Here is a 14,715-nt window from a genome sequence, read left to right on the forward strand (position 1 = left end):
AGAGCCACTGAGCATTTTTGTTGTTGTTGTTATTATTGTGATCTCCTTTTGACAGAAAAGTCATGAAAATGAAAACTGCGCTACGGGATGGTTCTGGAAGCCCCCCCCCCCCCAGATATTTTTCCTCCCTGTCCATCAAAAATGTAACATAACTACAGTGATAACGCGGTTTACGAACCCTCTTGGCTTACGAACTTTTCGGTTTACGAACGCTACATTTATGAACATTTTACCTTGGCATACGAACTATTTTTCGGGATACACACGGAGCGCCACAATGAGTGATGTGTCGTTCGCGAACGAGCCCCTTCTCCTGACAAGAAAATGGCAGCTGGCTTGTTTTTGTCCTCTATTCCCCGCCCCCAGTCTTCGGTTAAAGCCACGTGATTGGTCAAGAACGCTGCAGTGAGGGGAGGTGGTTTAAACATGAAAGAGACCGGTACACAACATAGAGAGTGACAAAATGGAGAGAAAACAGTGAAATTTGGACTCGTTTCAACTTTGATAGTTCAAAGGCAGAGTGTAGACTGCAAGGTTAAAATTCCCATCAATCAGGCTGCACAAATAACCCGCACAAGCCATCCGTACACTTGATGCAAAAAGCTATCAACCCAGCTAAACAGAACACAATTGATGAGGAACAAGGTAAAATGATGGCAGAGAAAGCGCCTACAAGGGATCATTCCTCAAGATGGGGAATGAAAGAAGAAGGTTACGTTCCTCATCAAGTGTTTAATGCTGATGAAACCGGCCACTCCATTCCATCAAGCCATCAACGACCATCACAAAAGTCAATAAAACCACTTTATTATACAGTACAGTTAATTTCTTTAATTATAATACCATAGCACGTTTATTATACATAAAATAAGGTGTATTTTGTGTAGTTTTAAGGCTTTAGAAAGTAGAAAATTATGTTTTGTGGGGACCTGGGAACGGATTATTCTCATTTTAATGGTTTCTTATGGGAAATTACTTTTTGGAATACACACTTTTCACCTTACACACTCTGTCTGGGAACCAATGAAGTTCGTAAGCCAAGGTATCACTGTACATGATTTTTGGTGACTTTTTGACTAAACTTACCAATGAAATTATTGATAAGTTGCTGTGGGAAGCTAAACTGCCATTCCCCAATACCCCCCCCCCCCACCCAACACCCCCCCTCATAAAAAATACACACACATTCACGTCCACTGGACCAAAGCCGTAAAAAAGAAGCCATTGCACGCACACACACACACACCAACATGACCCCCCCCCCCCCCCGTTTGCGACTTCCGCTTCACACTCACCACAGATGGCGTTCCTGTCAGCACACTCTTTGCCCCGCCCCCTTTTATGACATCATAATAAATGTGCCTTTTGATTTGAGTAATCAATACCTTTATGATTTCCTTCCTTCCTTCCCCCGAGTAACTCTGTATTCAGTACCTGTTGACCTTATTTTGTTTTTTCTGCCAACGTGCATCTTTTCCCCAAAAAATGTTTTGAATTATGATTCTGAGTTTTCAAAAGTCAGTGATGAGATATGATCTGTTTTATTTATTGATCGCGATATTTATTCCGATTTTATGATTATGTTGTTTTTTTTTTGTCCCTTAAGGCAGGTTTTTCCTCTTCCGTACTGTCTTAACTTCTGACTTTGTGCCAATGTGCTGCTTTTGAGGTGTTACATATCGTGGGTTTGTATCCTTATTAAACCCTCACTCTATATTTTAAATCCCTGACTTGAAATTATTATAATTTTTTTTTCTTGGTCGCCCGCCATGAAACAAACCGCGTTAGCTTCTATTTAGCGGAAAACGTGTGTTGCCTTTTGTGCTTGAGGATCTCGGTGGACGTGAGTGTCAAGTCTTGGTCACAAACATCGCAGTGGTAGACTCGGCACAGGGAGGAGGAGGAGGATGAGCTTGGTTTTACCACATCTGTCCCTAGAGGAGGAGGAGGGGCAAAAAAAAAAAATCAACGCAGAGTTTGAAAGCAACATTAAAAAATAAAATAAAATAAAATACAGTGATACCTCGGTTTACGAACACCTTGGCTTGCAAACTTTTCGGTTTACGAACGTTATCTTTATGAACATTTTGGCATACAAACTATTTTTCGGGATACACACGGAGCGCCACAATGAGTGATATGTTCATCCATTCTCCGAACAAGAAAATGGTAAGAAAGTGAAATTTGGAATCGTTTTAACTTTCAAAAGCAGTGTTGACTGCAAGGTTAAAATATCCCATCAATCAGGCTCCACAAATAACCCGCACAACCCAACTGTACAGTTGATGCAAAAGCTATCAACCCAGCTAAACAGAACACAATTGATGAGGAACAAGGTAAAATTATCACAGAGAAATCGCCTGCAAGGGATCATTCCTCAAGATGGTGAAAGAAGAAGGCTACGTTCCACATCAAATGTTTAATGCTGATGAAACCGGCCATTCCATTCCATCAAGCCATCAACGACCATCACAAAAGTCAATAAAACGACTTTATTATATAGTACAGTGTATTTCTTTAATTATAATACCATAGCACGTTTATTATACATAAAATAAGGTAGATTTTGTGTAGGCTTAGAAAATTAGAAAGTAGAAAATGATGTTTTATGGGGACCTGGGAACGGATTATTCTCATTTTAATGGTTTCCTATGGGAAATTAATTTTTGGGATACACACTTTTGGCCTCACACAGTCTGTCTCCAATTAAGTTCGTAAGCCAAGGTATCACTGTCTGTAGTTTTAAATGGGAACAAAGGAAGGTTGATTGGAGTCCAGCCACCTTCGTCCTGTTCCTGTCGTTCTCCTGCAGGCCTGCAGGTGGTCTCGTGCTGCATCCGTTCTAGAGGCGTCAGCGGCATGTAGAGGTCACAGTTGGGACACTTCCAGAAAGTACGAAGGCACTCACTATACAAGTCCCTGGAATCCTGACCAACAGTGGGGGAAAAAAAATAAGTTTTGGATTCTACAGACTATATATATCCCCAATTTACGAACATTCGAGTTACGAACAGTGGTGGATATGAACATTTTTGTAGTAACATATATAGACGCTTCCCTGCTGATGAACATTTGAGTTACGAATAACGGTAGATCCAAACATTTTTGTCGTAACATATACTGACGCTTCCATACTTACAAACATTCGAAATACGAATAACGGTAGATACGAACATTTTTGTCGTAACATATACAGACGCTCCCCTATTTACGAACAACGGTACATAGGAACATTTTTGTAGTAACATATACAGAGGCTTCCCTACGAACGAACCTCAGAGTTACGAATAATGGTAGATACCAACATGTTTGCAGTAACGTATACAGACCCTCCCCTACTTACGAACATTCAAGTTACGAACAACGGTACCAAGGAACATTTTTGTAGTAACATATACAGATGCTCCCCTATTTACGAACAACGGTACATAGGAACATTTTTGTAGTAACATATACAGAGGCTTTCCTACTAACAAACCTTCGAGTTACGAACGACGGTACATACGAACATTTTTGTCGTAACATATACAGACGCTCCCCTATTTATGAACAACGGTACATAGGAACATTTTTGTAGTAACATATACAGAGGCTTCCCTATGAACGAACCTCAGAGTTACGAACAATGGTAGATACCAACATGTTTGCAGTAACGTATACAGACCCTCCCCTACTTACGAACATTCAAGTTACGAACAACGGTACACATTAACATTTTTATAGTAACATATATAGACGATTCCCTACTGATGAACAGTTGAGTTACGAATAACGGAAGATCCAAACATGTGACTTACGGTCAGACAATTGTAGGTGAAGAAGTTGGTAACGCGCAGACCTCCCTTGATAGGGTCCGGTTTGGCTTCCTCGCCGGGAAAAAGCGGTTGGAGAGCGGCGCCAAAGGGAAGTTCCGACTCCGCCCGGGGTCCGACGTACAGGTTTTGAGAGTGGAGGGCGGAGAGGCGCTGCAGGGTGTAGTTGATCTGAAGACAACAACAGGAAGCAGTATGCCAAAATTGGAAAAGACACCAGCGTAGACACTTTTCAAGATATTGGAGTACCTCGGTGTACAGCAAGAAGCGCACCAGGCGCTCGCTTAGCTTCAACATGGACTTCCGGTAGCCCTCGGCGGAGGGATTCTGTCCCAGTTGGGCCTGCAGGAGGCGCTCCCACTCGGCCCGCAGGCTGAGCGCCGCGGAGAGCGTCTTGAGGGCTTCCTCGGGTGCCTTCAACTGAAGCTCCAACCAACCGTCCACCACCAGACGGGAGCAATCTGCGTTGCTGTCCAGAGAATTGGCCACCAACAGTAGAGCCTATTCACACAATTTGGACGTCACGTTAACTCATTCGCTGCTAATCCCGTATTTATTCATAGAACCATTTTTTTTTTAACATTACCAGAGGTCTGGCCAGCGCCTTTATCGGCGCCCAAGCACGAAAAATGTGTTATTTATTTATTTTTTGTTAAGTATTGTAACATCGATAGCAACTTACTTGCAGTGCAGGAACGCGCACACAGTTAGATAAATATGGTCTGTTGGTCTCCAGTAAGGTGACGAAGGCCAGGAGCTGATGTTTACTGCTGTCTCGTCCTTTTTTTTGGGGGGGTAGGGGCAAAAAAAGACAGCAAAATTATTATTATTATTAGTATTTTTATTATTATTATTATTATTTGAATACATTAAAATAAAGCCAACGGAATGACTGAAAATGAGGCTGGAGTATTGCTTTGTTTTTTTGTTTCCAAATTGCAGCTGACGCAACATGAAAAGTACATTTTTAGATTTTTTTTTTTCCACAGGTGAGTTGGGGGGGGGGGCTTACCCGTGTCCCGGGCGTCATCCCGCACATGCAACACTTCCGGGTCACTGGCAAACACGCTGTTGGGATGGATGACGATTCCCTGTTTATTCTTCGTATGGAACACCTGAGGGAGGGCAACAGTCAAACAGCCTCAAAATAAAGACATCAATCAATCAATCAATCAATCAATCATCAAGGAGCCAGCGGTGCAATGGCGGATGTCAACCTGCTCGGTGTCCTTGCGGGTGCCGTTGTGCTCGTCGGGCAGAGCCAGTTGAGGGTAGAGACCCCGGCACAGGAGTAGCTTGAGGAGGGCTTGCTGGCGGGATGACAAATCCTGGCTGGCATTGACGGCCTCTTGCAAAGCCGACACGTTGTGGCGCAGCTTGAATTTCACTTCCTGTTGGAGGAACAGCCGACAAATCACATCGGGACTTTCCCTTTTTGCTATTTGTAGCGCTACCAGGTATGAATCAACCAGACGTGGCGATTTTAGGACTTGTTTGACTAGATTTCGAGAAATAAATGACTTTCGTTTTTAATTTAAACATTTAATTTTATAGTGTTACCTGCATTATATTTAGTAGCATACTGGTGGGTTGCCAGGTTTGTACAAACTACACAAAGAGTGTAAATAAATAAATGATATATATATATATATACTATAATATACTTTAAAATGTATTGAAGCTTTATACTTTAAAATATATTTTATAAAATATATTTAAAATATATTTAAAAGTATTTTTATTACTTTAAAATATATTTTTATAAATATATATACAAAATATATTCAAAAAAATACTGTATAACAAAATTAATATAAATAAGTTTATAAATATAAGTTAAATAAAATTTTACATATATATTATATATATATATAATATTTAAAATAAGTTAAGTATATATTTATAAGTCAAATATACTTCAAAGTTAGTTTATTTCTATTTTAAAAATATATGTTTTATAAATCTATACGAAATGGATATAAAATATCTTAAAAAAGAAAAAATATATACATACAAATAAATAAGTATAAATAAATGAACAAATGCATTTATTTTTAAATATTTTTGGAAACTAATATATTTGAAACATATATTAACTATCTTTTTTTTTTCTCACTTTTTGTCAGACAGGGATTTGCGCCTTGGCGTCGCTCTGTTACCTGTATGTCCACATTCGCTGGCTCTTGATCCTTCTTCTTCCTTTTTCGTCCTGGTCCCGGTTCCTCCGCGTCGGACCCGGAGGAGAACTCGCCTTCCTGGCCTTCTTCCATCTTGAGGATTTTGCGTTTGGTGCCTTCTTGCTGCTCGTGATCTCTCTTCATCTGATGAAGCTTCCTCCTCTCTGTCAAATGCTGGCGCCGCTGCTGCCGGTCGCCGCGGCGATTGTCATCGTCGCCCTCCTGCTCCAGCAGGCCGTGGCTCCTTAGAAGTTCCTGTGGGGTCAAAGGAGATGATAGCTAGCCGGCTAGCTAATAGATAGTTAGCACTTTGTGACAGCTTCAGCTGTTGTCAGAGCACAATATAAATCAATATGGATGTACAGTATTACATTGTATTTTGTACAGCCGCCCTCATTTCAAGGTCAGATAACTCCAGACCCATTTAACTTAGGAATTAACTCTTTTTTCTGATGCAATAAGAGAGTGTAAGGTTTCTCACTCTGCATTGGATGCTTATGTAGTCCTAAAACTCAATATTCCGTGGGTCCTAAAATTCGAGTGACAATGACAAAAACCCTGGCACTGGAGTGGAAAACATTTTTGCACATCGTCTGGCAGTGAATGAATTAATATGGGGGTAAAAATAATTGCGGGCAAATATATTGTCATGGCATTGTCATGCGCAACGATCCTTACCTTAAATTGTCTCCGTAGATTGACCATCTCGTAGAGACGCTGCTCCTCCAAGCCTCGCCGACGGCACCACTTCCTGGACCCTGCGCCTCTCTCACTCTTCACCTGCGGACGTTGAAAACAAAAAAGACTGAAAAAGATCATCAGGCACGCCACATTTCTGCATCTCACTGCTGACCTGCACCCAGGCGTTAAAAGTATTGAGCAGCGTGAAGGGGTCTCCCTGGTTGCTGTGCAGCGGCTGGCGGGCGGTAGCGCAATCGGGGTTGCGCTCCGAGCTGCGTAGGAATGGCGACTGCACGCTGAGTGCAGCGGCAACCGTCAGCACGGGCTCCGCCAGGTTGAACAAGGAGCCCAGCACCAACATCTTGCCTGGGGGGAACACAACATACACGTACACACAATTTGGTGTTTTCGTGTTGAGGAGATCGATTGTAGGGAATTCCAGCATATTTACCACGTTACAGACGCTCCAAAATTTAATAGTATCGTATTTTCCGGTGCATAAGGCGCACCCTCAATGAACGTGAATGAATGGGAAAGTGGAAAGGCCATTGAAATGAATGGAGAAGAGCGCCTCTAGCGGTCAAAGGCGGTACTGCGCATCCATAGAAATGACTGGGAGAATGACATGCGCATTGAAATGAATGGAGAAGAGCGCCCCTAGCGCTCATATGCAGTACTGCGCCTGCATAGAAATGAACGGGAGAATGGCCTGCGCATTGAAATGACAGGAGAGCGCCCCTAGCGCTCATATGCGGTACTCCGCCTGCATAGAAATGAATGGGAGAATAGCATGCGCAATGAAAAGAATGGGGGAGAGCGCCCCTAGAGGCCAAAACCGATACTGCGCCTCCATAGAAATGAACGGGAGAGAATCGCCTGCGCATTAAAATGAATGGAGGAGAGCGCCCCTGGCGGCCCTAAGCGGTACTGCGCCTCCCTTCAAATGCTCGTTCCTTTTGTAGAATAAACACGTTTGCGTATATTCTTATATCTCGAGTGTATATTTGCTACTTTTACACTACGTACGGTTCTTTTTGCTTGAAACATTATTTTCCACTTGTACAGCTCAGTCTTAAGACACATTTTGACTAATTTCTACATAGTTTGTGACGCTAGGTGCAGTGTTTTTTTTTTGTTTTTTGTTCTCCCCTGCACACTGCTTTATCCAACGGAAAATGCGGTGCAATCATGACTAAATGAAAATAGGAACATTTCAGGAGTTTGTGACGCACTAGGTACATTTGCTTTTTAGTATGTATTTTACATTGTTATATATCCATCATTGTTTTGGGGGGGAAACGGGCACGTAGCTACCGATGACAACGTCGACAGGAAGCTGGGCCAGCACAGTGCCAATGGTGGTCAGCTGGCACCGATGGTCCAGCGCCCCCTGCTCCTTGAGGTAAGTAATGGCGGTTTGGATGCTGGCTGCCGGTGGAGGATCGATGAAGACAAACGAAAGCGGATCTCCGAGTCCCATGCTCTTCATCTGCGGAGGGAACAAACGCAGGAAGCCAAACTCGGAATAAACAGGAAGTACAGTGAAATTTACATTTCACGGCAGCAAAGTGATGAAAGGAAGCGAAGAGAAAAGGAAAGGAAGAAGTCGAAAAACTAAATACAGGTAACATCTGATTTACGACCAGCTCAACTTACAACCACCCGTACTTACAACCCCAGACCCTATTTTAAAAAATTGAATTCTACGCCTGGCACCGCAACGCGCGAGCAGCGTGGCAACATGTATGACAATTTTGGCTAGCCAGCCAACGTCTCACTCTCGCACAGCAATCGACCGCGTGATGGCACCAGAGGGGGGCGGAGTTGGCGAGTCATTTATCCTCCGAGTCTCTATTTTGAATGGATTACGACTTATGACCACTGAATGAACCCCATTCCATCAAGCCATCAACGACCAACACAAAGGTAAATAAAACCACTTTATTATACAGTACAGTGTATTTCTTTAATTATAATACCATAGCACATTTATTATACATAAAATAAGGTAGATTTTGTGTAGGCTTAGAAAATTAGAAAGTAGAAAATGATGTTTCATGGGGACTTGGGAACGGATTATTCTCATTTTAATGGTTTCCTATGGGAAATTAAATTTTGGGATACACACTTTTGGCCTCACACAGTCTGTCTCCAATTAAGTTCGTAAGCAGTTTATTTCTTTCATGACAATACAATAGCACATTTATTAAACATAGAATCAGGTATATTGTTTGTAGTTTTAAGGCTTATTTAGTTGAAAATTATATTTTATGGAGACCTGGGAACGGATTATTCTCATTCTAATGCTTTCCTATCGGAAATTAATTTTTGGGATACACACTTTGTCGTAGTGCGTAGGCCAAGGTCCCACTGTATTTCAAAATCATCACCACTGCCCTTTCAAATTAAAGTTTTTTTTTGAGGTGGTGGGTATCCTGTGACTGTAAAGTGTTTTTGAGAGTTTCGAAAGGCGCTTATAAATGAAATGTATTATTATTATTATTATATTTCCAGTTTCCTGTAGACCGAGTATGGAGCTGACCTGCAGAACCAGCGAGTCCAGCGCCACTCGGTGGATTTCAGGCACGGGGTAGGAGGCGAAGGCGTCGTAGTCGGACTCGGCGTAGAGGCGGTAGCAGACTCCGGGGCCCGTGCGACCAGCACGGCCTTTTCTCTGCTCCGAACTGGCTCGACTTATCCAGAACTCCTGAAGACGCTGCATCTTGGCCTTGGGGTCGAAACTCATCTCCTTCACCTTGCCTGTACAACATAAATAAATACATACATTAGTTTTTTTCAACCGAGTCCATTTTTTTCATTCAATAATCATAATAGTTAAAAAAAAAACAATACAAATCATGTGTAATTGAGAGTACAATTCATGTTTGTGATGAAGTACATTTCAGTCTGCCCCCCCCTTTTTTTACATGTATTTAAGTACAGTGATACATCAGTTTACAAACTTAATTGGTTGCCAGAAAGTGTGTGTAAGGCTCAAAGTGTGTCATCCAAATATTAATTTCCCATAGGAAACCATTAATTTTTTGCAGATTTTGGACACTTTGTCATTTTTTATTGGTGTTTTGCATTTGACAAAAAATATCATACTGCGTGTTTTGGGTATTTTAGATGCTATAAAACACAGGTGTCAAAGTCAAGGCCCGCGGGCCAAATGCGGCCCGCCACATCATTTTTTTCGGCCCGCGAAAGCAAATCAAACTTGTTAAATTCCATGATGATTGCTAAAATCTGAGCCAAAATGTCATATTTTTGGATGTCAACCACAATAAAAGTCATTATTCTTGACTTCAGATTTGAAAACGAGTTATTCATTAATTTGCTGTGTGCTCTATATGTAATATTTGAAGGGATTTAAACATTCTAATGGCTTCCCCAAATTCATAACGGCCCTCCAGAGGAAACCAGAACTACAATGTGGCCCGCGGCAAAAAAAAAAATGACTTTGACACCCCTGCTATCAAACGTTTTTCTGATGTCAGTTAAGAAACAAAAAAGTGACGTCGGTTGTCCTCGACTTCAGTACAGATTACTTGGAACTATCAGTAGTTTGCGTTGACTGGAACGTGAGCACATGTTTCCCATTTCCGCCTACCTGAGTCGACAACAAAGCGCACGCCGTCGATGGTGACCGAGGTCTCGGCGATGTTGGTGGAGATGATGCACTTCCTCACACCAGGTGGCGCGATGTCAAACACCTACGGCAAAAACGCAAGATCAACTCAATTGAACTGGAGAAAAAAGTCATCATAACATAAATCAATAGAAATACTTTGAAGAAATAATCTATCATGACCCCTTGAAGGGAAAAACCGAAAAGAAAAGAAGAAGATTGGCTATCTATTAGCTATATAGCTAGGTCTCTAACTGGCTATCTATTGACTATCTACTAGCTAGCTAGCTTTCTATCTATTTGAGTTACTTCTGGGTTGAGTGAACTCTGGCGCGTGTGGCTGCCGCTGCTCACCCACAGAAAAAATTATCCTATGACTGAAAAGTGACCTTGAGATTATTATTATTATTTATTATGATTAATGCTTAAAAATCAATGACTAAACCTATGTACAGACGCTCCTCTACTTACGAACATTCAATCAACAATTCAAACGTCAATGTATTTTGCTGTGCTGTTTGGTCTGAAAACCTTGTGTTGCACCCAAAAGCCGCCAGAAGAGGGTGTCCAAGCTCCATATAAGGAATTTATCAGCCTGTGGAAACGGAGGTGACCACGGGAGGTGGCCATTGTTTTGATTCTCCAGCAATGCAAGACGTCTTGGCGTGATGTCACGAACTGGGGGCGGGACTTTCTGAAAATGCCCAATTCGCAGCTCAATTTTTTTGCAGATTTTGGATACTTGAAGTCATTTTTATTGGTGTTTTGCATTTGAATAAAAATATCATACCGCGTGTTTTGGGTATTTTAGATGCTATAAAACGTTTTTCTGAGAAACAAAAAAGTGACGTCGGTTGTCCTTGAAACATACTTATATAAGCCGTCAACATACATTCCATACAAAATATAGCACTGAAGCAACTTATGAACGAATTCACCTTACGAACGATCGTTCGAAACGTATCCGGTTCGTAAGTTGGGAGAGCGTCGGTATTACTGACATTCATCAAAAATGCATTGGGATTTTCGTACCTTATCCTGCTGGGCCAAGGAGAGCGTACTGTGTAGCGGCAACACGATCCAACGGCGGGTGTGCGTGGCGTACACCTGACACGCCTCCTGGATGGCGCCGATTTCAGCCACGCCGCTCAGGAAGATCAGCAGATCGCCGCGCTCCTCCGGCGGATAGCGTTGGTCAATGCCCTGCAGAATGCGCAGGTACGGCCGCGGCTCCAGCTTCTCCGTACGACTCGATGCCTGTTCTTCAGCGGGGATGGGTTGATAGATCACCTGAAACAAGTAGTCATCAACTTGTTATGATGTCATTGAACTCTGATTAACAAATGTGCAAAAATGTCTCCGCTCCAGTGCCAGGGTTTTTGTCATTGTCACTTGAAGTCCAGGACCCACAGAATATTGAGTTTTAGGACTATATAAACATTGAATACAGCGTTAGAAACAAGAAAATGGCGGCCTCTTGTAGACATGACAGTGTATTGCGTTTCCACAGGCTGATAAATTCCTTATATGGAGCTTGGACGCCCACTTCTGGTGCAACACGAGGTTTTCAGACCAAACAAGCATTGACGTGATGGAACGACTGCTACAATGTGTCCTTTTTTTTTTCGGTCAGGGGCGTTCCTTCAGTGACGTCACGTATGGACTCGTCACCAACTCAAAAACAAGACTTCCGGAATATTCAGCGCGAGTCTTAAAAGGTAAAATATAGCTATATGCGGTGGGATCTTTGTCAAATACGCTCAATAGAAGTCATTTGAAGCCATTTTACAAATTATGGACACAACTTGTCCGGAGACGTCGGTTGTCCTTTAAATGAGTTGAGGATGGAGGCTTACCTGTATGGGGAAAAGCCTACCGGGCACCTGCAGCACGGGAGCGCCGCCAAAGTAGTCGGAGAAAAGCTTGATGTTAATGGTAGCCGACATGAGGATGAGCCGCAGGTCGGCGGGCCGATCAGCTGATAGCGAGCGCAGAACCCCCAGCAGGAAGTCGCCGTGCAGGTGACGCTCGTGCACTTCGTCCACAATCAACACCTGGTACTGCTCCAGCGTCTTGTCCTGTTGGATCTGCCTCAGCAGGAGACCCTCGGTCAGGAAGATCAGCTTGGTGGCGGTGGTGCGTGTGGTCTCGAAGCGGATCTGGTAGCCCACCTGCAGGGAACACCGATTTTTCTTGGGTTCGTCCCAGATGTGCCAGTCGTAGTAAGTCAGTCGTGACAAAATTTGAGGATACAGTGATACCTTGGTTTACGAACTTAACTGGTGACCAGAAAATGTGTGTATGGCGAAAAGTGTGTATTCCAAAAATTAATTTCCCATAGGAAAGCATTAAAAGGAGAATAATCCGTTCCCAGGTCCCCATTAAACATAATTTTCAACTAAATACGCCTTAAAAGTACACAAAATATACCTTGTTTTTTTTTTGTATGTGCCGGTCCCAAGCCCAGATAAATACAGAGGGTTGTGTGAGGAAGGGCATCCGAAGTAAAACAAAAATGCCAATCAAACCTCTTAAGATGGAGGACAGTGATTCACTGTGGCGACCCTTTGGAGGGAAAAGCCGAAAAGATTTATAATAATAATAATACATTTCATTTGTAAGCGCCTTTCAAAACTCTCAAGGTCACTTTACAGTCACACGATCAGTTTTTCTGCAGGTGAGCAGCGGCAGTCACATGCGCCAGTGTTCACTCAACCCCGAAGTAACTCAAATAGATGGAAAGCTAGCGAGCTAGTTAACAGATAGCTAATAGATAGCCAGCTTGACAGATAGCTAACTAGCTAGAAAGCAATATAGGCAATAGACAGCCAGCTAAAAAGCTAGCTAGAAAGCTAGGTAGCCAGATAGCTAATAGATAGAAAATGGATAGCAAATAGATCGCCGGCTAGGTAGCTAGATAATAGAAAAAAATAGAGAGCAAATAGATAGATAGATAGATAGATAGATAGATAGATAGATAGATAGATAGATAGATAGATAGATAGATAGATAGATAGATAGATAGATAGATAGATAGATACGTACATATCCATTTATTTATACATTGATGACTCAAGTCAATAATAATAATAATACATTTCATTTGTAAGCGCCTTTAAAAACTCTCAAGGTCACTTTCCAGTCACTGGATCAGCTTTCCTGTGGGTGAGCAGCGGCAGCCACATGCGCCAGCGTTCACTCAACACGGAATAATCTGATACAAATCTGCGGTTATCATGAATAGGAAAAAAAGATTGTCTCCACGTTATAAGATTTCAAATAGGGTTGGCGTATTATTGCGTTAAATGTGTTAAAAAAAACAAATAAACAAACCTTCGAGCCATACTGGTTGAGACTCTCAAAGCTGACTCTCTTAGCCAATGAAATGCAGGCAATACGTCGTGGCTGCGTGCAGGCTATTTGGGTGAAGCCAGCCGAGAGGAGATACTGAGGCACCTGAGTGGACTTGCCACATCCGGTGTCTCCTGCCACCACGACCACCGGGTGACGTCTGACCAGGTCTACGATCCGCTCTCGGTACTGGAAGATGGGCAGGTTCTTCTGCTCGCGCTGCAGCTTGGCCAACTTGGTAAAACTCTGCCGCTGGCTGAAATCCAGGTAGTGCAGCAAGGAGAGACGAAAGTCCGAGATCACATCAGAATTCAGACCCGATGAGTCGCGCCTGCTGGAGCGCGGATGAGATCGTCCGAGACGCTCCTCGATATCTCTGGTCACCAGAGAAACATTGATGCGGTAGCGGGCGTCATATTCCGTCGGGAGACCCAAAGACCCTATTTGGAGGCGGTCTCTGTCCTCATCAAAGTTCGGATCAGGGCCACACATGTCCTTCTTTAGTTTGAACCTCTGGAAGCGCTCGAAAAAAGCCCAAAAGTCTTTGTGTTCCTGGCTGCCGGCTTGGATGTAGTCGCTCTGACGGAAGAAGATCTCGTCCAGCTGGGCCCGGCAGCGAGGACTGTCCCAGTCCCAACTATGATTGTGGCACCTCCCATCGACATCCATCATGGTCCCCCCTTCGGTCCCTTAACTCGCTGCAGAGGGGGCATTTGTAACGGTGGCTTATTTTCTTGTAATACAACTAACACAAATTATCACATTCTATTATTATGCTGATTTAAATTATCCTTCTTTTCAAGCGAACGTATTCTCGTTATTTTAACACATTTATCATTCAAATTACAGAGACCGTGAATACAACAAACACAGCGGACCAAGTCGAAATTGTTTTTAGGCGGAAGAAAATTACAAACGTACCAACTTTCGGTCCGTCCCGAGACTGGTCCGACAGAGAACAGCGACATAAAATTAGTAAAAGTCCGTAGAATAAAAACGTACGGAAGAGCATGAGGGTCCAGTTGAAACATATATATTTTTAGAGAAGGGGTATTATTCTTAG

The 14,715-nt window shown here is 42.7% G+C and overlaps 1 protein-coding gene across 1 annotated transcript; it reads right to left on the bottom strand.

Annotated features, from left to right (window-relative positions):
- Nucleotides 1–1,570: 1,570 nt before the first annotated feature.
- dhx34 (DExH-box helicase 34) lies at nt 1,571–14,544 on the bottom strand. The gene is made up of 16 exons (XM_089013772.1): nt 13,635–14,544; nt 12,158–12,472; nt 11,334–11,591; nt 10,284–10,386; nt 9,213–9,430; nt 7,985–8,159; nt 6,843–7,036; nt 6,668–6,769; nt 5,972–6,244; nt 5,030–5,203; nt 4,825–4,927; nt 4,495–4,592; nt 4,062–4,313; nt 3,798–3,983; nt 2,783–2,927; nt 1,571–1,934 (listed from the first exon to the last, which is right to left on the bottom strand). Exons 1-16 carry the CDS (start codon nt 14,322–14,324, stop codon nt 1,792–1,794), a joined length of 3,429 nt encoding a protein of 1,142 aa, XP_088869898.1. The 5' UTR covers nt 14,325–14,544; the 3' UTR covers nt 1,571–1,791.
- Nucleotides 14,545–14,715: the final 171 nt, after the last annotated feature.

Source organism: Hippocampus bargibanti, linkage group LG14, assembly GCF_051943395.1.
Source record: "Hippocampus bargibanti isolate YZ-2025 linkage group LG14, ASM5194339v1, whole genome shotgun sequence".
NCBI classification, from domain to species: domain Eukaryota; kingdom Metazoa; phylum Chordata; class Actinopteri; order Syngnathiformes; family Syngnathidae; genus Hippocampus; species Hippocampus bargibanti.

Bases quoted from the DNA above. Each gene is read 5' to 3' on its own strand.
- dhx34 (XM_089013772.1), bottom strand. From the start codon at position 14,324: ATGATGGATGTCGATGGGAGGTGCCACAATCATAGTTGGGACTGGGAC. The intron at 9,431-10,283 runs GTAGGCGGAAAT...TATGTTGTACAG, and splicing joins GCGCTTTGTTGTCGACTCAG to GCAAGGTGAAGGAGATGAGT. The intron at 7,037-7,984 runs GTAGCTACGTGC...TGTTCCCCCCAG, and splicing joins TCCTGTCGACGTTGTCATCG to GCAAGATGTTGGTGCTGGGC.